General features: G+C 39.0%; 1 protein-coding gene across 8 annotated transcripts in view; it reads right to left on the reverse strand.

Annotated features, from left to right (window-relative positions):
* The window catches only part of PIAS2 (protein inhibitor of activated STAT 2), a 73784-nt gene that overhangs the window by 31347 nt on the left and 15943 nt on the right, over positions 1-26494 (reverse strand). For all 8 annotated transcript variants that reach the window (XR_013996276.1, XR_013996277.1, XR_013996278.1 and 5 more), the window contains 6 exons: positions 24029-24503; positions 14961-15045; positions 11614-11664; positions 11393-11483; positions 2711-2845; positions 298-403 (listed from right to left, as the gene is read on the reverse strand). Coding sequence is in view for 5 of the 8 variants with exons in the window: in XM_081096532.1 (XP_080952658.1) it covers positions 298-403; positions 2711-2845; positions 11393-11483; positions 11614-11664; positions 14961-15045; positions 24029-24503 (943 nt within the window). In the remaining 3 variants the exon portion in view is untranslated. The remainder of the gene's footprint in view (positions 1-297; positions 404-2710; positions 2846-11392; positions 11484-11613; positions 11665-14960; positions 15046-24028; positions 24504-26494) is intronic.

Below are 26494 nucleotides of genomic sequence, written 5' to 3' on the forward strand. Positions count from 1 at the left end.
CAAGTTAATGTATACATCCAAACTACCATGAACTTAATGTGTATTTAAACAAGTTTTCATGAGAAGGCTCAAAATCACACTAGTAGGGGCTTAAAATTGATCTTCTTGGGAATAGTTTGTAAGAGAAAGGTTTTTTCAATTTATAGGGCAGTATTTTTGGAGTATTTTTAATTCAATATTCATTTTAGGTTTCTAATAATTGTTCCTAAATTATTCCTACATTGATGTATATGTGAGGCTTTTTTTTTTTTTTCTATTAAAGCATCTCATATGCTCAACCTTACAAACATTACTTACTTAGTGCTCTGGAATGATCAGGGTTTCTAATACCTTTCATTTTTAATCTCTGTAATAACATGGCTGATGTGAGCTGCCGTACAAGATATACAGACATGGAGTAATTCTACAAAGAAAGATAATCTGTATTAAAGACAAGAGATAATAGTCTCTTTATTTACATAAAATACTTGTCTAAGAACCTCTGGTTTCTAAAAATGACATTCAAAATAACTTCCACAGGAAGGTCAATGACTGCTAAGGAAACAAAATCAGCTCCTTCAGGGAAGATAAAAGCCCAATCATATTAAAGATATTTCTCAATCACTTATCACTTTAAAACATCCATGGGAAAGATTACATACCTCAGATCAGTGGCTTTCAAACTATGTTCCTAATCTAGCAAACCTGGTACCTCAGGGACCATCATGATATGAATAAAAATATACCCTCCCCTGCTGACTACTAACTAGAATTTTTGTTTTTATGTATGGGCTCTCATAATATTGTCATTGAAAAATGGGTTCCACTGCAGAAAATTCAAACACCAGTGGTCTGAATTAACATGTCAAATCCAGAATTCCACTTGCTTCATGGCCTTGAGCAGAAGAGACCACATGCTTCACGGCCTTGAGCAATCATTTAAATGAACCCCAAATCAGCTTTCTTCTGAGAAAAACTCTAAGAAATTAACTCTTGTTCTGAAATGGGCATTTTACTAGGAAAGGGGCAGCTACTGGAGTATGTAAGACAATGAAGACATAATAAAAATAAACTAGACAAGGCCAGAATTGCATCAATCTATACCTATTAAATCTGGCACAAAGGAACCTTCATTAGCTATTTATAGAGCTATAAAGGGATGAAATATAATTTTACCAAAATGCTAAAAATCTCTTACCTTTGCACTACATATATGAAGTCAATGAATTCTATAATAAGAAAATACTTTGAGTAGTTGCCAAACCAATTATATAAAGTATCATTTTTAATGTCCTGAAACAGTCCTTCTAAATATCTGAATACTCAAGACAGTATGCCAATTTTAAGTCAATTAATATAATTACAAAGAAAGAATATTATTCTCATTGTGTGGCAAAAAGAAAAAAATTACCAGATCTTCAATGCCTACAATCATTTATTCAAAAACCTGAATGCTGATAATCATTTCAAAAAAATATACTATTCTGTTCAAATTCTACTCAGTAGGGCTCTAAAGTATTAATACTTGCTCATTTGATAAAGTTATTTACATTTGCATACAACACTCATTCTCAAGATTTTACCCATTCTTTCTAATAAGTAAGCCTCAGGGAATTAGGCAACTTTGCAAAAGTCTAAGCCAAGATTTTCTGAATCTTTATCCAATGCTCTATCACTGCACATTCAGTTCATGCAAGTGAAAAATACTAGAAATCAGTACACTATGATAATACTGATAAGTTATAGTAAAAATTCAGAAATGAGACTCAACAGAACAATCATTAGAGAATAATATCTTTATAGTCTAAAATGAATACTGCAAGCTTCTTTATTGTCCATCTCTGCAATTACCTTGGTAATAAAACCAAAAAATTCTTGGTACAAACATGGGACTCAACTTCTCTATCCATAAAATTCAAAATAGTATCCTTTTTTCCTACCAAATAGCAACATTAAAGTTTATGTTCAACTAGTGATCCCCCGTGGGGAACATGCAGGAGGCAGCTGATCCATGATGTTTCTCTGTCATTGATATTTCTATCTCTCTATCCCTCTCCCTTCCTCTCTCTCAAAAAAAAAAAAAAAATCAATAAAAACATTTTTTAAGTTTATGTTCAGAAATTAATTGAAATTTGCCTATTATTTCAGTTATATGAACAATAGTTCTAAAATGAAAATCCCTTGTTGTATTAACCAGTAACTCATAACTGATATAATGCATCTGAAGACTAAGAATCAACAGAAAGCCAGATAATCAACCTAAAGATATACAGGAAATAATACAATTCTAAATAAATGTGTTCATGAGATGCCCACATATTATCTGTTTCTGTTAAGGCTGGAACAGATTATTTATTACAACATGAATACATTTAACTATTTTCCCCAAAGCTAGATAAAGCTTGTTACTCTTCATAAATAACAAAACTTTACCCAAAGTTTCCAGTTTCTTAACATGTCATTTAAACACTATTGTGATTAAATCATTACCTTAAGAAATATTGTAATTATATGTATTTCCTTTCTTGGAAAATAAAGAGATGAGACTCAGGAAACCTTAAAGTTTTTAACTTTAAGAATCCCCATACCTCCATTCCTGAATTGGAAATTACTGCTTTTTAGAGATTAAAATCAGAAAACAGGACAAACGACCTGGTGGCCTAAGAAAAAAACCCAAAATATATCAACTAATGGGATTACTTTCATGTTGCTCAGAGGAGAGAATTTTTACCTTCCCAATTTCTGATGCCCAAGAAATGGAAATCTGGTTTGGCACAGCTGAAGATAACCTAACTAAAGATGTAATATTCAAAGGGCGTCCAGGGCGCTTCTGTTCAATCCCATTTTTAGGTGGTGGTGCGTAGCCCTATAACCATAAGAAAGAAATTAAATTATCTGTAGGCATTAAGCATTTTCTTGAAGATAGATACAGAATCTTGTATAATTTCAGTTACACTAATTCTTTTAATTTTATACTAGAAATCACATAGTCCTCACCCTAAGGTCACCAATCCAAAAGAGAAAAGTGACATTTTTTTTAAAGTTATAAAATATTTCACAAGTTCAGAAAACTATCCCCCTCCAAAAACAAAATCCCTGTTCTACCATTAAAATTTAAAATGCTGACATCTTGTCACATTCGTTATGAATCTTTTTTTCTCTTTACAAACAGTAAAGTTGCACCTCTTTGTACTACTTCATCTTAGGAGTTCCCATCAAAAATGCATTCAAATACTGGGAGTGGGAAAGAAGGAAAATAAGCTTTGGAAATTAAAAAATAATAATAATTAATTTCAAAAAAATTATGAAAATCTTGTGATAATTGGTATTAAATTAACTTGATGTCTATAGTAATACTGCTATTTATGCTTTATTCCACTCCCCTAGTCATTAAGTATTTCTTTTAAATAGCAAATGTACTCATTTTTTTATTTATGGTATATCCAATTTTCAATTACCATAGAACTTTTCAGTTTGACTTTCAAACCCAAATAATATATTTTTTAGAAAATTAAAAATTCTAAGCTGCAAAAATATCTATATATTAAAAAACAGATATATTTTACTACTAAGGTGCAATTGATGTAATTTAACTATGCACCGATGAGAAGGAAAAAACAATAAGTTAAGGATATAAACAAGTGTATCACTACTTATTTCTGCATATATAGCAAGGGGATATAAGCAAATGAATTGGCTAACATATTCCTTTTGGATAAGAATCTCCTGAATTACTTTTCACTCAGTTATCAGTAGATATGTTTTCCACATAATATTCTCCTATATGCCACCATGAGCTCTGGAGATAAAGGTATTCTATATATTTATTGTATTTCAATATAAAACTATACTCTACCTCCACTAACATCTCTTAGATTTCCTTGCAAGTGACTGACACCCTTACATTAACTACATGTGTTACTGCTGATACACTCTGGATCTTAAGAGAATACTAGAGGCCCAGTGCACAACACTGGTGCATGGGGGCGGGGGGATCTTCCCTCAGCCGGGCCTGCGCCTTCTGGCAGTCCAAGAGCCCACGGAGGACAACCCCCAAGGGGTGCTTAGCACTGCCGCAGAGGCAAGAGAGGCTCCCACCACCGCCACTGTGCTCACCAGCTGTGAGTCCAGCTTCTGGCTGAGCGTTGCTCCCCATGGGAGCGCACTGACCACCAAGGGGCAGCTCCTGCATCGAGTGTCTGCCTCATCAGTCAGTGCGCGTCATAGCAACCAGTCATTCCACCACTCGGCCTATTTGCATATTAGCCTTTTATTATATAGGATATCAATCAGTGGTATTCGTACAATACCCTGGATTTATGAACCTAGCTCAAAATGTACTTAAATCACTTGCTGACTGAAAAACCCAGGGAGTGCAGCTGCCGAGTCATACCATGGAAATAACATCAAGGTTGTACAAGTACAGGCAATGAGAATATATTACAGCTGTCACCTGGTCATTAGCAACTGTAAAACAACTCTAGATTTTAGGAATGTTAAAAATATCCATCTTAGAAAAAAATGAAATACCCTATTGATGGTATTACACGGCAGAGCTAAGGAATACATTCTGTCTATCACAAGTAGGGAACATCCTTCACTGCTTCATAGGAGGTAGGACAGTAATTAATAAGTAGGAATCACATGATTACTTGTAATCTACAACCTGTGATAAGACTTTGAAAATCATTAAAAACAGTGTACAGGGAAGTACTAGGCAAAGAAAATAACTTCCATTATACTTTGAAAAAGGAAAATGTATGTGTATGTAGTAATATGTGGAAGAGGGTAATGCTCATCTAAGGTTGTTCAAGTAAAATAAATCAACAAAGCATTCATTTAAAAACTCTAGGAAATGGTTCAATGAGCAGCAAGCACATGGAATATCAATACCAATGTCTGGGTAAATTTGAAAACCTTTGTTTTGCCTATATTTGGCCTGGAAGGTAATTCTGTCTTCTGGTACGTCCACTGCTAGGTTAACCAAATAAAAACAAGATGATAAAAATTCATGAACCAGCTAAACAGTGAACTCTGTAAAATGGAATTTTAGACACGAAGCCACAATGTTTTAAGTTAGTCTGTGAAAGAGAGCAATAATAGGGGGTAAGAACATAATAACAATAACTGTAAGAATGAGGTGTTAGCATATTCAAAATCAAATATGGTACTACTCTTAATCACCTCAAGTATTTTTAACTTGACTAGTTTGATTTCACTGGTAATTCTGAGTTATCTGTTAACATGTAGTCTCCCTCTGATCATCAGCATCGCCTCCATTCAACATCTATTACCATTATTAAGAATAGAATATACCAGGGATACTGGTTAATAATGCGGATATTTTTCAATAGATGGAGTTACACATATGTTGATATATATGCGATTTGGTATGTATGCTATTTTGTTGTATTGACAGCAAACTTCAAAACTTCCTATGTCAAATTTTCTGAAGGTGTTAACATAGATATTTTTACGCTTATAAATGTCAAATTTTGTGCCAAAAAAAAAGAACATTTGCAGCAAGTTTAATTCATTTCTTTATTTTGAAGAAAAGTGCTGCTGAAAGCTTCGGGAAGCTTATGGTGAACATGCTCCATTGCTGGGAGCCGGTCCATCCTTGCTGCTTGACACAGTCGCTGCAGGGAAGAAACATCTGCACAGCATATGTTTCAAGTGACCTTGCATATATGGCATACTGTTCTTAATATGTTTACTCACCTTCTTGGCACTATGTGTTTTAACCAAGGTCACCTCTCCGAAAAAGGTTGTTTCCCCAGGTAGGGATTTTCCCCTGAAGTTAGGGAGGGAATAAAACCCCTTAACTGAGTGCCAGGCGGGTAGTTAATCACTTTAACTACGAACAATCATGCTTAAGCTACATAATCTTTACTCCCTGGAATGGAGATAAGAAACGCCCTAACCTTTGGAATAGAGATTAATAGGATTGGAATCAACTGGTATAAATACAGATGTAACAAGACAGGACACAGAACCTAGACACAGAACCTAGAGACAGAACCTGGCTACAGAACCTAGATAGAACATGGCAAGAGAACCTGACTAGAACCTGGTGACTGAAACTGGCTGGAGAACCTGGAGAACCTAGCAAGAGAACATGGACACAGAACCTGGCTGGAGATCCTGACCAGAACTTGGCTAGAGATCCTGGCTAGGCTGCTGATCAACTGAATGCTGTCTCTGTGTCATTCCTTCCTCGCCGACTCCGTCCACACCTTTGGGGACCCCTGGACCTGCTGGGGTTGGACCCCAGCACTCCATCTCAAGATACTCATCAACACTGGTTTAAAAATTTTAAAAGTGATGATTTCGATGTCAAAGACAAAGAATGTCCAGGTCAACCGAAAAAGTTTGAAGGCCAACAATTACAAGCATTATTGGATAAAGATGCGTGTCAAACTCAAAAACAACTTGCAGAAAGATTAAACATCGCTCAGCAAACAATTTCCGATCGTTTACAGGCAATGGGAAAGACTTTAAAGGAAGGAAAATGGGTGCCACATCAACTGAACAAAAGACAAATGGAAAACCGAAAAGTCATCAGTAAAATGTTGCTTCAATGGCACGAAAGAAAGTCTTTTTTTGCATCGAATTGTGACTGACGATGAAAAGTGGATTTATTTTGAGGATCCCAAATGCACAAAATCATGGGCTGAGCCAGCTCAACTATCAACATCGACTGCAAGGCCAAATCACTTCGGAAAGACAATGCTCTGCGTTTGGTGGGATCAGGAAGGTGTGGTGTACTATGAGCTTCTAAAACCAGGTGAAACCATTAATACTGATCGCTACCGACAACAAATAATCAATTTGAATCACGCTTCGATCATAAAACAACGAGAATGTGCCAGAAGACATGGCAAAGTAATTTTGCTTCATGATGACGCACCATCACACACTTCAAAACCAGTTAAAGACACGTTAAAAGATCTTGTCTGGGAAGTATTAACCCACCGCTGTATTCACCAGACCTTGCTCCTTCAGATGACCACTTATTCCGATCGATGGCACACACACTTTCTGAGCAGCACTTCAAAACATATGAGTAAGTGGAAAATTGGGTCTCTGAATGGTTAGCCTCAAAACAAGTAAAGTTCTATTGGGACGGTATCCCCAAATTACCTGAAAGATGGGGGAAATGTGTAGCTACCGGTGGACATTATTTTGCATAAAGCACTTTTGATGTTTCTCTTGAAATTACCGTGTTTTCTTTGATTACAAAATCCGCATTATTAACCGGTAGACCTGGTAGTTGGAAATTTGTAAAATATAGTTAACCTTCACATATTTCTAACAATTTTCCATACCTTACGCATAAATAAAACGAAGTTCATTTAACAGAGGACCTCTGAAGAAAATCTAAAAGCTTTTTAATAAAGGCTGTTGAAGAGCCAGTGAAAGATTTTATTTCAGTCTCAATCTAACATTTCAATAAAAGATATACTCAAAGAACCTTTTCTGTTACGTGCTATGATAACATCCTACCTTATTTGTAATTCTGACACGTTAAGAATGCTGTTCCTTTAGCATTTTCTAATTACTACTACTTCAATACTAACAATACAGATTTACTTTTTTACTTTATATTATAAACCTTTTCATATACAAAAGTAAAGAGAACAATAAGTACCCACAAATTTGCTTCAATAATTATCAACATGTTGCTAATTGTGCTTTGTTTGCTTCTGGCCTAATCAGCCCACACCAGAATTCACACCTCACACAAACACACATTTGATTTTGCCCCTTAGTATTTAAATGCAAATTCTAGACATGCTATTTAATCCACAGATACTCTTATATGCATCTTTATAAAGACCTTAAAAAAAATGTATCGCAACCTTACAAAATTAACCATAATTTTTAAAAATTATCTAATGTAAGGTTTATATTCAAATTTCCCAATTGCCTCAAAGATGTCTTTTATTTTTTTATTAGAGGCCCGATGCACAAAATTCATGCAAGGGTAGGCCTTCCTTTTACCAGCTGCCTGCTTCGCAGCCCGGGCTGCCAGCAGCCCCCCCCAGCCTGCACCTGCCTTGGCCTGGTGCAGCCCGTGTCCACCGCCACACACCCCTGGTTCCCCAGTTCCACAGAGCCCCCCGATCTACTGCCCCACAGAAGGTGGCCTGAGCCTCCCTCTTTGTGCCAATCGTGGAGCCCCACAATGATTGCCCTGCCAGCTGGTGGCCTGGGCTTCCCTCTGCGGGGCAATCATGGGGCAATGGTGGGGCCCCCCAAACAATAGCATTGCACCTGCCTTGGCAGGCGTGGCGCCAGTGCGTGTCATACCATGGTGGTCCAGACGGTCGTTCTGCTATTTGGCCATTTGGTCAATTTGAATGTTACCCTTTTATTATTACAGACTAGTGGCATGGTGCATGGAGTTCGTGCACATTAAAGGGGGATTAATTAGAGGAAATATTTTTTTTTAATTTAATTGATATCTCTTTTTTTTAATATTTTTTTATTAAGATATTACATATGTGTACCCTCTACCCCCCCCCCCCGCTCATCCCCTCACCCCCCCGTTGTCCGTGTCCATTGGTTAGTCCTATATGCTTGCATATAAGTCCTTTGGTTGATCCTTCCCCCTTGCCCCCACCCTCCCCTACCTTCCCTCCAAGGCCCGACAGTCCAATCAAAGCCTCTCCGTCTCTGGATCAGTCCTTGTTCATCAGTTTATGTTGTTCATTATATTCCACAAATAAGTGAGATCTTGTGGTATTTATCCGCTCTCCAGTTCCATCGATGCTGTGGCAAATGGTAAGAGTTCCTTTTTCTTCTTCCTCTTCTTAAAGAATACCTTTCAGCATTTCATATAATGCTGGTTTGGTGGTGATGAACTCCTTCAGCTTTTTCTTATCCGTGAAGCTCTTTATCTGACCTTCCATTCTGAATGATAGCTTTGCTGGATAAAGTAATCTTGGTTGCAGGCTCTTGCTATTCATCTCTTTGAATATTTCTTGCCACTGTCTTCTGGCCTGCATGGTTTCTGTTGAGAAATCAGCTGACAGTCGGATGGGTACTCCCTTGTAGGTAACTGACTGTCTTTCTCTTGCTGCTTTTAAGATTCTCTCTTTATCTTTTGCTCTTGGCATTTTAATTATGATGTGTCTTGGTGTGGTCCTCTTTGGATTCCTTTTGTTTGGGGTTCTCTGCGCTTCTTGGACTTGTAGGTCCATTTCTTTCACCAGGTGGGGGAAGTTTTCTGTCATTATTTCTTCAAAAAGGTTTTCAATATCTTGCCCTCTCTCTCCTTCTGGTACCCCTATAATTCTGATGTTGGTACGCTTGAAGTTGTCCCAGAGGTTCCTTACACTATCTTCATACTTTTTGAATCTCTTTTCTTTTTTCTTTTTCGGTTGGGTATTTTTTGTTTCTTTGTATTTCAAATCTTTGACTTGATTCTTGGGATCCTCTTGTCTGCTGTTGGATCTCTGTAAAATATTCTTTATTTCAGTCAGTGTATGCTTAATTTCTAGTTGGTCCTTTTTCATGTCCTCCATGGTCTCACTATACTCCTTGAGGGATTCATTAAATTTATCGGCGGTTTCCATAAAATTCTTGACAAACCTTATAAACGTGGCCTTGAACTCTATATCCAGTCATCTGGCCTCCTCCGTTTCTGACAACTGTGACCTGTTTCTCTGTCTCCGCATTTTGGCTGCTTCCCTGTTTTGATAGAGTGGCCCTGCGCGCCAGGTGTCCTGTAGGACCCAGTGGCTCAGCCTCCCCAGTTACCTGGGGTGGACACTCTTGGTGCACTCTTGGTGCCTTGGTTGATGTAGGATCACTGGGAGGAATTGACCTCCAGGCCAATTGGCTGTGGGAAGCAGCTGTGTCTGAAGTGGGAGAATGGTCCCCCTCTGACCACTGGGTACAGTGGCTCCTGGATCTAAGGAGGTGCTAATTCAGCCCCTGCCTGAGGCCTCACAGCCGGGCCACGAAGAGGCTCAGCTGTGAAGCAATGCAAGCCGCTGCGGGGCCTTGGGCCTTCTCTTGGAAGTTCTGGGTCTGGCTGGCCCGGCTGCAGTTAGGTAATTATCAGGTTGCAAAGGGCCGGGGCATTCACATGCAAAAGCCTCTGCTGCAGCCTGGGTGGGGCGGGGTCTCAGGGAGTCAAAAGGCCGGAGAAAGAAGCAATGGCTGATTCTCCGCGCCCGGAGTCGCGCGTCTCAGTGTCCCGGTAATGGCTGCAAGCACCTCTGAGGGAAATCCGCCCTCAAGTTCGCCCGCTGCCGCCTGAGAGAGCAGCCTCTCCCCGTATGTGTCCTGGGTCCCCAGAGACTTCCCAGAACTGGAGATCAGAGCAGTCGGGAGCTTGTGATTCAAAAAGACAGCCGCGTCCTCAGGTGCCACCCCCTTTCCGCGCGCGCGAGCCGCCGTCGTACCTCTGCACTCAGCCTCCGCAGCTCCTCTGGCTCTCAGCGTGCTTTTCTTGTCTTCTAGTTGTAGAAATTACACGCAGCCAGCCTTCCTGTTTTTCTGGACGATGTTTGCTCCGTCCTTTGGGATAATTTTCAATTGCTGTGGGAGGCGACTATTTCCCGGTGTTTATCTATGCCGCCATCTTAGTTTCTCCTCAGAGGAAATATTTTAATATTGCTATTTGCCCTTTCTCTATACTAGAAGTGTCAGAGATGAAAGAAAATTAATAAAATGTATATGACAATCTTCCTCCTGTCAGAGTCTGGGGTGCACCATGGGACCCAGAGTCAAGTCCCCGCCCACCCACGTGTGCCTCGAAAAGACCCAGCGGGCCCCACCCCCATTGGGCTAGATCCAGACCTGGCCGGTTCCACTTTTGTCAAGCCTCTCCACGCAGGGTCACAGCCTCAGGTCCCCTGGCCCGGCGCCAGGTGGGGGACGCAGCCTGAGGTCCCCCAGCCCAGGCCGGGGCAGGGGGCAAGCCTTGAGGTCCCCCGTCAAGCCCTGCCGAGTGGGGGATGTGGCCTGAGGTCCCCCATCAAGCACCGCCGGGCAGGGGCATCGCCTGAGGTCCCCGGCCTGGCATGGGTGGGGGGGGGCCCTGAGGTCCCCTGTCTAGCCCCACGGGGAGGGGGTGTTGGGTGGGGCGCAGCCTCAGGTCCCTGCTGATTGCTCGTTAAGACTCGTTATGGAAACTCGGCCTCCACTGTGCAGCCATCTTGTGTTACGGAAACCCCCACCACTGCTGTGGGCACCGCCATCTTTGTGATAGAGTGACAGTCAATTTGCATATTCCCTCTTTATTTTATAGGTTTACTGAAAATTTCAAAGCATATACAAAAAGAAAGAAAAAAGTATAATGCACTCCCATATACCCATTATCCAATCAATAATTTATTTACTCATAGTTTTAGTCTTTATCTAGTCTACCAGACCTCCTGGTGAATTAAAAGCAACTTACAGGCAAAGGAAAAAGTTTCCCATTTACTTTTATACATAGACTATTGGGATAGTTATCTTCTTGAGGGCAGCTTGTCTCTGCCAAGCAAAGTCTGCATTAAAGAAGAAAAAAGAAATTATTCTTAAATAGTATACTCAAACATGCTTATGTATTTTCAAATTCATGACTATATGGACATAGTTAGCAAATATTATTAAAGTAAAAGAAAATTTCAAACTTGCCTCAGCTGAACTTGGACTGTATAATCTCTTCGACCACCTGGCAAAAAATCCCTTTGGAAAACAGAAAGAAATTGGGTTAACCAACCTGAAAGAATGTCTAATGGCCAAAGGTAGAAGAGTTTGAGCAACAACATAAATTACTTATAGCACTGAAATACAACCCTCAGAGTAACCAAGAGCCCACATGGACACACAGATACAAGTAAGTAATTAAATAAATAGGGGGAAAGGGCCTGCTCTTCCATAAAAAAAAAAAAGAAATAACTCCAATGTGGAAGAGAATAAGGACAATAGAAAATCATACCACTGAAACACAAAGAGTGTTTATGGTGAAGTAACTGCTAAAGGCAATAACCACAAGTGAATGCTTAAATTGGTGAGCAAAAATCTGGAGAAACAATATGTGCCTAATCTCAAAGTACCTCCTCCTTCCAAGATATTTTTTTTATCTTTTTTTTTTTTAATTGATTTCAGAGAGGAAAGGAGAGGGAGAGAGAGATAGAAACATCAATGATGAGAGAGAATCACTGACTGGCTGTCTTCTGCACACCCCTTACTGGGGATAGAGCCCGCAACCCGGGCATGTGCCCTTGACTGGAATCAAACCTGGGACCTTTCAGTCCACAGGCCAATGCTTTATCCACTAAGCCAAATCGGCTAGGGCTCCCAAGAAATTTTTTAATAACAAAGGGAAAACAGCAACTTTACAGTGCAAAAATCTGGTAGGCAACACTTTATCCAAGTGACCAAGATTAACATTGCCAAAAATAAGATGTATCAATATTCTGTAGCCCCTGATATGATACACTGAGAAAGAAATATAACTTGGGCATTCTTGCCAAAATTGCCTGATCTCAATCTAGTCATGACAAAACATCAGACAAACCCAAATTGAGGGACACTGTACAGATACCTGACTAGTACTCTTCAAAAGTATCAACAATTATAAAAAAAAAGGCAAAATTAAACTGTCAAACTGAAAGAGACTAAAATGACACAATTAAATATAATTTGGGATCTTGGATTGAATCCAGGAACAAAAATTCAATAGTAGAAAAACTGGTAAAATCTGAATAAAGTCTGTAATTTAGTTAACAGTATTATATTAATTTCTTGGTTTTGATAATTAAAGTATGGTTATGCAAGATGTTAATGTTAAGCGAAGCTAGGTGAAAAGTATATCTGCGCTTTTTACAACTTTTCGGTAAATCTATAATTACTTCAAAGTAAAAATAATTTAGGAGTACGAAGCAATACATAGGCTAGACCAGGGGTGGGCAAACTTTTTGACTCGAGGGCCACAATGGGTTCTTAAACTGGACCGGAGGGCTGGAACTAAAGCATGGATGGAGTGTTTGTGTGAACTAATATAAATTCAAAGTAAACATCATTACATAAAAGGGTACGGTCTTTTTTTTTTTTTTTAGTTTTATTTATTTCAAACGGGCCGGATCCGGCCCGCGGGCCGTAGTTTGCCCACGGCTGGGCTAGACACTGTTTTATATTAAGGATTTATGAATTATGATTCAATTATGATTGTGTTAAAAATTAATCAGAGATGCATTTTGAAGTATTTCTGGGTGAAATTATATGATGCCTGTTATTTGCTTTAAAATATTTCAGGAAAAATGTGGAGGGGAGGTCATATATGGTACAGACTTCCAAAATTTTGATAATTACTAAAGCACGGTAATGGGTACCAAGCTTTTACTTCCACTTCGGAAGGAAATTTTTGATTAGACGACTCTGAAGAGGTTGGGGGTTTTATGTACATGTGTATGTGAGCTTTATTTTTAATTTGGAAGAAGAACTGTAAATAGCCTTACTTTTATCATTAATTTTAAAAATGTTTTTGGTGGTGCCCAGCCAGCATGGCTCAGTGGTTGAGTATCAACCATCACCATCATCCATCTCTAGAACATGATTAAACTTGTAAATTAAAATTACTTAAATTTTAATCATTCATTTCTTAATTAGTGAATATATTCACATAGTTCAAACTTTAAAAATTTATTTTAAAATGTATCTTGAAATCTACTTACTCTAAATAATATTCTGTCAAAGGCCCACTCAACACTCTAGTGAAGCTTTCCCAGACCATCAAGGTTAAAAGTAATCTCCTGCTATAAATGAGCTCTCACTTGTCCTTACTGAATTGGCTCTTTTCACAAGACACTTCACAATGCCAATGATCATTTTATGAATATAAACTGGTTCACTAACAAGACTTGTGGAAAACAACTTGTAGAAAGGAGTTATATCATATAATACAGTGCTTTGCACCTAATAAAACACTTAGTAAATGCTAATCTCAAGCAAGGGATTATCCCTAAATAACAAACAAAACTTAAGGTTAATGACATGGTTTTGGATATAAATTATAATATTTTACTTGTTCTATTTGTTTGTTAGCTGATTTATTACTATCCCCAAGATTGAAAGTACTTCCAATTTACACTAACTCAATCCCTTACCACTGATGAACATGGATTACATCAAGCTACAGTCATTTTATTTCTTTGGCAATTTCCTCCTCTAAATTGTCTCTATTTTTTCTGAATCCCCTAATTATTTGGATTTTGGGTTTTTTGGACTAATCTTTCTACTATGCTCAGAACAGTACCAGTTGATGTTCTTATCCCAGAAAAATTACAAATAATGTCTCCTTTCACTCTAAAAATGCCTCAGTTTGGATGATACAGTATGTGATCATACTGTCTTTGGACTATCACAAATTCTTTTTTATGTTGCTATATTTGAAATAAATTTTTCATTAAAAACATTATTGCCAAATGTGACAAAAAGTAATTCAGAAGATACTCTGGTGTTTTACTCAAAGTTTAAATATTATTCTAATACAGAATATTTATTAAATATTTTGGTAACCTTAGTCAAAGTACACACCACACTTACTTAAAAAGAAATAGTTCAACTCGTATGAAATGAATTGTATTATCCCAAAATGAATATTGAAGCCCTAGCCTAACCCTTAATATGTGGAGATGACAACTTTAAAAAGGTAATTAAGGTTAAATGAAGTCAGAAGATTGGGATTTTAATCCAATATGACTGGTGTCCACATAAAAAGAGAGACACCAGAGATGCACAGGTACACGGAGGAAAGGCCATGTGAGTACACACAGCAAGAAGGCAGCCATCCAAAAGCCAAAGGACTCTGGAGAAAGCAAACCTGTAAACACTGAATCTTAGACTTCAAGCCTCTTGAAATGTTAGAAAATAAATTTCTGCTGTTTAAGCCACCCAGTATGTGGTACTTTGTTACAGCAGCCTTAGCAGACTAATACACCAATGTTCACAGAGAAATATATTCCAAACATTCCTCTTACCTGGATATGCATATCTCTCTAACTTGTTGAGGAGTCAGAGCAAAAATAAAAAACTTCTCTTGAAATCGCTGAATACTGCTTTGAACTGGGGAGGGAAGAAAAAACTTGATATTAAAATAACAAATCCAAGGATATTGTAACCTACAGCAACTAGGTAATTCTGATAAAGAGTCTGCCAAATTCTGAATTTTTTATAACTAAAATACTTCAAAATAGATAAGTACTAAATTGCAATCATCTTGAAATCATGAAGGTAAAGCCGGTCCCATTTTAAGCATTTTTAATTCTAGCACACTAATTATAATAGTCAAAATATAACACAACCCTTCGATATTACATTTCACTCTTGACTATATTATATCATCTAATGAAAATCTGATCAAGTGAAAAACTCCCAAATATTAACAATTAAGAAATCTGTATGTATATAAAATAAAATAAATAAATAAAATTGAAATTTAAAAAACTCCCCCCAGTTGAACTCTATCCCAGATTCAGGTGTGTTTTCGATTTTTTTCTGTTTTGTTTTGTTTCTTTCTTTGTTGTGTTTGTTTTTGATACATTATATTCAACTAGAGGCCCAGTGCACAACATTTGTTCACTGGGGGTGGTGTGGGGGGGGGAGGTGGTCTCTCAGCCCAGCCTGAGCCCTCTTGCAGTCTGGAACCCCTTGGGGGATGTCTGCAGAGGGGTCCTTAGCACTGTCACGGAGGCAAGAGAGGCTCCCACCACCACCTCTGCACTCGCCAGCCATGAGCCCAGCTTCTGGCTGAGCCGGCTTCTGGATTAGCAGCGCTACCCATGTGGGAGCGCACTGACCACCAGGGGGCAGCAACTGTGTTGAGCGTCTGCCCTCTGGGGGTCAGTGTACATCCAGTCATTCTGCCGTTCGGTTGATTTGCATATTAGCCTTTTATTATATAGGACTAGAGGTCTGGTGTATGAAATTCATGCACGGGTAGGATCCCTAGGCCTGGCCAGTGATCAGGACCAATCCATGGGGAGACCGGCAGGGCGAATGGGGGGGCCCCTGCTGGCACCTGCCTTGGCTGGCCTGGGGCCTGCGGGCTGGGAGCAGCTCCTGCATTGAGCGTCTGCCCCTTGGTGGTCAGTGCACATCATAGTGACTGGTTGTTCTGCCGGTCATTCCACGGTTGGGTTGATTTGCATATTAGGCTTTTATTATATAGGACTAGAGACCAGGTGCACAAAATTCATGCAGGGGATTCCCCTCAGCCCAGCCTGCACCCTCTTGCAATCCAGGACCGCTGTCTCCTAACCACTCGCCTGACTGCCTGACTGATCGCCCCTAACCACTCACCTGCCTGCCTGATCGTCCCTAACTGCCTCTGCCTGCCTGTCTGACCACCTCTAACCACTTGCCTGCCTGCTTGATTGCCCCTAACCACCTCTGTCTGCCTGATCGCCCCTAACCACTCACCTGCCTGCCTGATCACCTCTAACCGCTCGCCTGCCTGCCTGATTGGTCCTAACTGCCTCTGCCTCAGCCCCCGCACCCAGGACCCAGGCTTCCCTACTCCGGCCAACTGCAGGCAACCGGGACTCAGGCTTCCCTCCCTCTGGCTGGTTGCAGGCACCCAGGACTCAGGGCCCGGGCCAGCTTCACCCGGGCAGGCACCGAGGACCCCGGGCGGCTTTGCCCAGGCTCCCCCAGGCCTCGGCTTTGTCAGGAAGGACGTCAGGTCTATCCGGTCTAATTAGCATATTACCCTTTTATTAGTATAGATTACAGATTACTCACAGAAGAGAAAATTTAAAACTTTAAAATGTCTAAGTTGATAGTTTATTAAAATATATAATGATGATTTGCATATAAAACAGTGATGGCGAACCTTTTGAGCTTGGCGTGTCAGCATTTTGAAAAACCCTAACTTAACTCTGGTGCCATGTCACATATAGAAATTTTTTGATATTTGCAACCATAGTAAAACAAAGATTTATATTTTTGATATTTATTTTATATATTTAAATGCCATTTAACAAAGAAAAATCAACCAAAAAAATGAGTTTGCGTGTCACCTCTGACATGCGTGTCATAGGTTCGCCATCACTGATATAAAAGATTATCTAGTTTAAAAGGATACATAATAAAATCATCCTTAACTATATTATTAAAAATCATAATGTATTCACTTCACAAAGAACTTAAACACATATATACTGGTGTATTAATGATATTCTAGCACTCATTAAGACAAAACTAAAGCTAATATAGCGATCTCAGGTGTTCTGCTTCCCAACAAATACCACAGTAACATACAGAATAAGGCAAAATGGTCCTTGTGTGTTACTGGCCAGTTTTTCCTAATGCATGAAGATAAACAAGATACCAGCTAAATATCCAATATCAGAAATCTTCAATCCCCAGTCACACCAAATCAAGAAAATATTAACTCCTTGAGTAAAAAAAAAAAAATGTATTTTCTTCAAGCATAGGTAATTTATTATAGCAATTATGCTCCCAGAACATTTAAAAACAGAGGGGAGGGAGGATGTTTATGCTGAAGGCCTAAAAAGGAGACAAACTATAAGTCATAAACATAACTATGGCACATAAAACACAAACACAGAACTACATTAGTAAGTCTCTCCACTTCTTCAATTCCTCTTCACTCTTCAACTCTTTCGTGCAGATTTTACTTTCCATTCTCTATCTAGAGCTAATATTACCGATGACCTCTTAACTGTCAAATTTACTAACCTAGCAGGTATTTTTGGAGATTAGAGATAAACACACTGCATTTTCAATTTTAGTTAATGTATGAGCAACTAGTCTCTCCAGCCAGAAACCACAGTCCAACACAGGTACAAATGGAGTCCCATAAGAAGAGAAAACAGAGCATAAAAAAATAAAATAAAAAATATGTAAAAATTTTTAAAGCTTGCAGAAATAATGGAAGAATATCCCCTAATTTTAAGGAAGGGGGTAAAGCCCTTACAGATCAAACCCCAAGCAAAATAAATACAGTAAAAAAAAACAATACACACTTAGTCAAATCAAATTCAAACTACTGAAAACTAATGATGACTATAAAATCTTGAAAGCAGTTAGAGAAAACACAAACCATACGTACAAGGGAACAATATGAATAAAGGCTGACTTCTCCTCAGAAACAAAGTAGGCCATATGTCATCTTCAAAGTAGTGAAAGGAAAAAATTGTTAACTGAAAATTCAATACTCTTTGAAAACAGCGCGAAATGACTTTTAGATAAACAAAAAGCCAAGACAATTGTTGAAAGCAGACATACACTACAAGAAAAGTAAAAGAAAATTATCAAGATAAAAATGATACCAAATTCAAATTTTCGGGAATGAAAATCACCACAAACAGTTAATAAATGGTAATGATAAAGTAATATGCTTTCTTTTATGATTTCCTTATAAATATAACTTTAAAGCAAAACTAACAGCACTGAAAGGCAGGAGAAAGGAGACAGAAATATGAAATTATCTACTCAACATCTGTAATTCTTGATTCATTCTGATAAGCCTGATTAACATGTAGCCAAAATGCAAAGCTGTGTGCAAGATCTTCAGTGAATTCACTAAGGTAAATTGGGAGGATTGATATTTCTCTCACATAGGTGTTTCCCTCTCGCTCTTGCTCTCTCTACTTCCCTCCATCCCTCCCTCTCTCCCATCCTGTCTAAAATACTAGGTGTGGCAGTAAATAATGCAGATTTTTTTTCAGTAGATGGAACTCCACATTTGTTGATATATATGCGATTTGGTATGTATGCTATTTTGTTGTATTGACAGCAAGCTTCAAAACTTCCTATGTCAAATTTTCTGAAGATGTTAACATAGATATTTTTACGCTTATAAATGTCAAATTTTGTGCCAAAAAAAAGAACATTTGCAGCAAGTTTTAATTCATTACTTTATTTTGAAGAAAAGTGCTGCTGAAAACTTCGGGAAGCTTATGGTGAACATGCTCCATCTCAAGATACTCATCAACACTGGTTTAAAAATTTTAAAAGTGATGATTTCGATGTCAAAGACAAAGAATGTCCAGGTCAACCGAAAAAGTTTGAAGGCCAACAATTACAAGCATTATTGGATGAAGATGCGTGTCAAACTCAAAAACAACTTGCAGAAAGATTAAACATCGCTCAGCAAACAATTTCCGATCGTTTACAGGCAATGGGAAAGACTTTAAAGGAAGGAAAATGGGTGCCACATCAACTGAACAAAAGACAAATGGAAAACCGAAAAGTCATCAGTAAAATGTTGCTTCAATGGCACGAAAGAAAGTCTTTTTTTGCATCGAATTGTGACTGACGATGAAAAGTGGATTTATTTTGAGGATCCCAAATGCACAAAATCATGGGCTGAGCCAGCTCAACTATCAACATCGACTGCAAGGCCAAATCACTTCGGAAAGACAATGCTCTGCGTTTGGTGGGATCAGGAAGGTGTGGTGTACTATGAGCTTCTAAAACCAGGTGAAACCATTAATACTGATCGCTACCGACAACAAATAATCAATTTGAATCACGCTTCGATCATAAAACAACGAGAATGTGCCAGAAGACATGGCAAAGTAATTTTGCTTCATGATGACGCACCATCACACACTTCAAAACCAGTTAAAGACACGTTAAAAGATCTTGCCTGGGAAGTATTAACCCACCCGCTTTATTCACCAAACCTTACTCCTTCAGATGACCACTTATTCCAATCGATGGCACACGCACTTTCTGAGCAGCACTTCAAAACATAATAAGTGGAAAATTGGGTCTCTGAATGGTTAGCCTCAAAACAAGTAAAGTTCTATTGGGACGGTATCCCCAAATTACCTGAAAGATGGGGGAAATGTGTAGCTAGCGGTGGACATTATTTTGCATAAAGCACTTTTGATATTTCTCTTGAAATTATTGTGTTTTCTTTGATTACAAAATCCGCATTATTAACCGGTACACCTAGTAAATAAACATATCTTCGATCCTCCGGTGAGGATTTAACAAAAAAGTGGGTAGAGGTTTCACAGGTATTAATTTCATTGATATTCCTTAGAACTTAATGTTTTATATATAATCTTTTGTATAGACTGAATATAGACAAGTTTTTAAAGTAGAAACACAATTCTCAAAGGATTTCACCTTCAAAAGAAATTATCTTAAAGAAAAAAAAACTGAAAAGAAAAATACTGCCTGTGAGAGCAAATCAGAATAGCTATATAAGAGAGAACAGAGATTTTAGTTAGTTTGCTTTTAGATTAGGGGATTGTCCATTTGATACAGTATAACCACAGATACAGAGAACCTGATTTAGTATTGTTGTGTCCACTCAGCTTTTCTAGATGCCAGTCTGCCATTTCAAATGCTAAAATATTTTTATTTTAATCATTTTGAATAAAAATGATTCCAAACTGCAAACTATATAATAAGGTGTCTTCTTAAATAGAATATACTCATCATCATTGGTATTTTTTAGCATCAATCTGTATGCCATGCTGTAACAGCAATTCTTTTGGATTCAATATCACAAGAGATTCTGGAATGTTATTTTTAACCTCTTGTATCTGTTTTTCCTACCAGGGCTCTTCCAGTCTCTCCCATGTTGTCAATTCCTACTTAACAATATGTTGACAGTTTAAAAATCTTCTAATCAATTGTATATAAAATAAAAAACACACAAACTGGCTTGCAGTTTTCAAAAATATATGCTTTAAAATTTGGATTTGATATCCCTTTTGACTCCTTAAGATTTTTAATTCTCAGTTCCCAAATGTAAACAGGTTTCTCCATAGCGGTATCCAAATAAACAAATTTTCCCAGAGATTTTTATTTTTAAAAGTATTTCCAACATCATAAAACAACACCATATTACACTGCGTTAGACATGTGAAATAAAAAATTTTCAACTAAAGGTCATTACCGGAAAACATTAAATTTTTCCACTTTTATTTGGTACTATGCTGATTTTTAAACTTTCTACCTCAAAGTCTAAAAGACTCCTTAGCCCAGCTGGAATGGCTCAGTGGTAGAGCATTTCCGGTCAGGGCACATGACTAGGTTGCGGGCTTGATCTCCAGTAGAGGGTGTGCAAGAGGCAGCCAATTGATAATTCTCTCTCATCATTGATGTTTCTATCTCTCTCTCCCTCTCCTTTCCTCTCTCTGAAATCAATTAAACATATTTTTTAAAAAGAGCACTTCTTAGGATTTCAAAGCATTTCACTGAGTGTTTCATCAGTCAGACATAATAAGACTAAATACATAAAGAAAATTCTTTTTCACTGAAACCGGTTTGGCTCAGTGGATAGAGCGTCGGCCTGTGGACTGAAGGGTCCCAGGTTCGATTCCGGTCAGGGGCATGTGCCTGGGTTGCGGGTATATCCCCAGTGGGAGATGTGCAGGAGGCAGCTGATCGATGTTTCTCTCTCATCGATGCTTCTAACTCTCTATCTCTCTCCCTTCCTCTCTGTAAAAAATCAATAAAATATATTTTAAAAAAAATAAATAAAATAAAATACCTCTTTAAAAAAAAAAAAGAAAATTCTTTTTCTCTTTAGGGAAGAAGGCAAAATAACGAAATGTTTAAGCCTTGTTTTAAACAAGAATCAGTTTATAATGCTTATAAAAACAGTGATAGATAAGACTCCTTAAAAAAATATATAGATAAGTTTTAGCTCAGAGGTAAGAAGTTATTTTATAAATTCTAAAATATATATATATATACATACATATATATTTCTTACATTCTAACCATGAGCATAACACAAGTTTTTCTAAGCCACTTTTCAACACAAAATACTTCTGGCAGTATTTTATCTAAGCCAAATGAAAAAAGTTTTTATTTAGTAAACTTATAAAAACCCTACTACTTTTCTTTAACCTTACTGATGTTAATGAAAGAGAAACACTATGAAGAACAAGAAGCAAGAATATTTCTATTTCTGAACAAAGCAGGAAGCCTCTCCAGAGATCACCCCTTGGTGCACTAGGGATACTAATAAGCAGAGAAGACACGCTGATGCATCTTCTGTCTCTAGTCTTTTTTTCTGGGCATTCAACCGTGTCTCTGAAACACCTTCCACTGTAACCATGATCCCACAGGCTCTCTTATATTCTCAGTCCTCACGTTGTCCATATTCCTGAGGAGTTCCATGAGGTAGGGTCACGTAAGCATATATCATAAGTCTGAATTTTTCTCAAAATACATATAAAGAAATAGTTGCTTTCTTGCAATAATTGCTGAGAAAGAAACATATGTATGAGCCATGATACTATGCATTGGTAGCATAGCATAAACTAAAAAACCATGACAATGGGAGAAATAAAATTATGGAAACATTTTAACTAGATAAATGGAGCTGTAAAAAAAAAAAAGTTAAAGATGAAAAAGCATTTTAAAAAGGCACTGGGTAATAAACATTTGAAAAGTTTGCTCCTACTATTAATTTTAGAAATAAAATAATCTAAAGAAGACACAAGTTTTTATCCATCAAAATCACAAAGATTTGTTTTTAATAACTAATAAAGGCATGAAGTAAAGTGCAATGATAGGCATTCCTCACTTTGTGTAATTTAAACTAGCATAGCTCTTCTGGAAACTAATTTAGCAATATGTTATCCAGAGTCTAAAATGTTCTTACTCTTTGATGCAATAATTCTACTCATAGGACTCTGTACAAATAATAAAAATGCAAATAAGTACAGAATCCTTATTGCAGAATGAATATAATGGAAGGATAAAAATGCATTACTCTACCTGCCTGGCTCAATATTGTTAAATGAAAGCAAAGCAAAGAGAAAGGGCCTGGAAAAAGCATAGCCACCTTGGCCTGCCAACCAAACAGGCCATATTGACTCCATTAACCAGCTCTGACCCTCAAAATTTCCTTCCAGCACAACCAAGATGTACTGCAGTATAATCCTACCCAAAGGAAAAGAGCACACTGATATATATGAATTTTCAAATAACTGAAAACAAAAAGGGTCTTCACAGGATGGAAAAGAAAGTAACCTCCCAGGTTAACTATGAAATACCATTTCCCAAACAGTTTATTTCATCAATAAATCCAAATACCTCTGCATATAATTTCATTAAGCAGTAAGAAATTATGCGGTTCCAACATAGAAGTCATCAACCTAGATAAAAATTTGTTACATACCTGTATCAACTTTAAGTAGCATGATAAAATTTATATTTTCTGAGCAATTGATGAATATTAAACAAAAAGCAAAAAAATTTAGAAAATTTTTTTTTGCCACTTTAGACAAAAAAATCCTATATAATAAAAGGCTAATATGCTAAGTGTCCAGTCAACCAGTCAGCCATTCAACCAATCAAAGCGTAATATGCTAATGATATGCTAAGGCTGCTCAACCACTCACTATGATATGCACTGATTACCAGGGGGCAGACAGTCAACCAGATGCTATGATGTGCACTGACCACCAGGGGACAGACACTCCAACTGGTAGGTTAGCTTGCTGATGGGGTCCAGCTGATCGGGACTGAGTGAGATGGGCTGGCAGGCCCTGGAGCCCTCCCGCGGTCCTTCCCTGGCTGGCCAACTTCCCTCATCCCTCCCCAGCCCTGATCATGCACCAGGGGGGTCCCTCAGCCTGGCCTGCACCCTCTCACAATCCAGGATCCCTCAGGGGATGTCGGAGAGCCATGTTCGGCCCGATTCTGCAGGCCAGGCCGAGGGACCCCACTGGTGCACAAATTTGTGCACTGCACCTCTAGTTAAGTATAAAAGGTTTACTTCTTAGGAAAGCAGTTTAAAAGCTATGTTAAACAGAAACTAAGTCTCTTTGTAAAAATATCAAAAGAATCAAAACACAGAATATCATAGGCAAGAAGATTTGTGTCTGTTCCCCTACATATACATATAAAGGCAATTTGAGTTCTAAGCCAAAAGAATGAGAATGTTGAAATCAACAGTTTTCTGTTAGATTTCAGTCATGGCTGCCAATATTCTTTATCTGTACACTTAAACATTTAGCATTAATGCCTCAATTTATCTTTTAACAACAAATCAGGCCTTTGCTTTATTTTTTATCTAGAAGAAATGGATTTGTCTAACACTTACCTAAACTCGTGGGCTTGATGAGAACATCAAGAACATCATAAAAGGGCAAGTTTTTTAACTGCACATCAGGATGGACTGGAGGAATTGGGGGAGATGGCTGCTGCATCTCAAACGTGGGCTTAGTGTCTTGAAGCAACACAGAACCAACAGGGGAGGATGGTGAGTGAGGTGTAACTGAAGTGGAAGGCAATGTGTGGATTCCAGCCACAGCCAAGTCAGGTTCTACAGGTGATGAGTTACCATCCAAACTGAAAACTGATGATTTGATTGTGGATAAATCAGAAAGTCCTTCAAGAGTCCGTGGGTATCGGCGTCTATACAATTCTCGAATTTTAATTTGAACCGCAGGGCTGCAGCCACTCTTCAATAAATGCAACGCCCTCATCAGGAGGTCATGCTTGCGTCCACTTTTATTCCGTCCAGCAAAGCCTAGTAACACTTGTAGTTCAGAAACCCTAAAACTAGAGACCATATTCTAAAAGGAAAGAAAAAATAAATAAGTAAGCCAATAGCCAAGAACATAAAAACCCTGTTTAGAATATAATATAAAATCTTATTTTCCAGCATTCTATCAATTGGCATGTGCTAGCAACCAATATTTCCACTTACCAGTTAGAATCATTCCTGTTTATACTGCCAGCCCACCCTCACTAAATTACATTCAAATTATGGTGCTAATTTTGTTTTGTTGTACTCTTAATTTTGGTAGTCTATTAATTTCTATTAACCCTCATAATCCACTTATGCTCAAGTGAAAACTTGTATTTGTTGGACTATGAAATTTATAACCAATAAAAATGTTCCTTTTTAAAACTAAGCCCTACCAATACATAATATTTGTTACAGCATTATCATCAATTGACCAATTAGAATTTTACAACACTATATGCATAACTTCTGATACTAAGCAGTAAATTTACAATATCAAGAAAGACTTTTAAAAATATGTATTTTTATTGATTTCAGAGAGGAAAGGAGAGGGAGAGATAGAGAAATCAATGATGAGGGAGAATAATTGATCGGCTGCCTCCTTTACACTCTATACTGGGGCTTGAGCCTGCAACCCTGGCACGTACCCTGACCAGGACTCGAACCCTGACCTCCTGGTTCATAGGTAGACGCTCAACCACTGAGCCACACCAGCTGGGGCAAGACAGATTTGTAATCCAAAAGCCAATGAATTTTTTACCCCAACTTAAATATCAAAGGACAATATAAGAAAACTAGAGGCCCGGTGCATGAAATTCATGTACTCAGGAGAGAGGGGTCCCTCAGCCAGGCCTGTGCCCTCTCACAATCCAGGAGCCCTTTGGGGATGTCTGACTGATAGCTTAGCGCTGCTGCAGAGGCGGGAAAGGCTCCTGCCACCACCACTGCACTCGCTAGCCAAGAGCCTGGCTTATGGCTGAGTGGCGCTCCCCCTGTGGGAGTGGCGCTCCTGTGTTCAGCATCTGCCTCCTTGTGGTCAGTGCGTGTCATATCTGAAACTGGCTCTCCAACATCCCCTGAGGGGTCACGGATTGCAAGTGGGCGCACGATCAGGAGTGGGAGGTGGGAGATTGGCCAGCCGGGGAGGGACTGTGGGAGGGCTCCAGGGCATGTCTGGCCCCATCTCACTCAGTCCCGATCGGCTGGACCCCAGCCGCAAGCTAACCTACTGGTCGGAGTGTCTGCCCCCTGGTGGTCAGTGCACGTCATAGTGAGCGGTTGAGCAACCTTAGCATATCATTAGCATATTACACTTTGATTGGTTGAATGGACGACTGGACATTTAGCATATTAGGCTTTTATTATATAGGATAATGTTTTTAATATTAAAGCTAAAAATCCATATATCCTATATAATAAAAGGCTAATATGCAAATAGACCGAATGGCAGAACAACTAGAACAACCAAATAAACGAACAACCAGTTGTTATGATGTGAGCTGACCACCAGGGGGTGTGTGCAGAACATGGCGGGTACTGGCTGTGGTGAGATGGTGGAGCAGGTGAGTGGGGGTGCCAGACCAAGGTGGGGCACCGGTCGCTGTCATCGGGGCGAGCCTCTGGTGGTTATTGAAAATTCTTTGCTCCCGCAAGCCTCAGTCCCACCTAGTGCTCGCACCTGCTGCCAGCACTGGAGCCACCACTGCCCGTGCCTGGCGCTGGTCCCGAACACTCAGCACCATCAGCAGGTGTGAGCGGCGGCTGTAGGCCCCAATCACCCCTCAGGGCTTCTCCACCTCCCCCTGCTCCTGAGGGACCATCAGGGAAGCAGCTGCTGATTGAACCCACTGCTGGTGCTGGCCCCAATCGCTCCACGCCTTCAGTGGGTGTGATTGGGGCTGGTGACGTCAGCGCATGGGAGTGGGAGCGGTGGGAGCAGGACTGACGGCAGACAGGGTACCAGGGGCTTGGTGGGAGGGGTTGGGTGGGGTACAGAGGATGGGCCAAGACCTGCCCCTGTGCCTACTTGCAGCCTCG

The sequence above is a fragment of the Myotis nattereri genome (genome assembly GCF_964212035.1).
Source record: "Myotis nattereri genome assembly, chromosome: 8".
Classification (NCBI taxonomy): domain Eukaryota; kingdom Metazoa; phylum Chordata; class Mammalia; order Chiroptera; family Vespertilionidae; genus Myotis; species Myotis nattereri.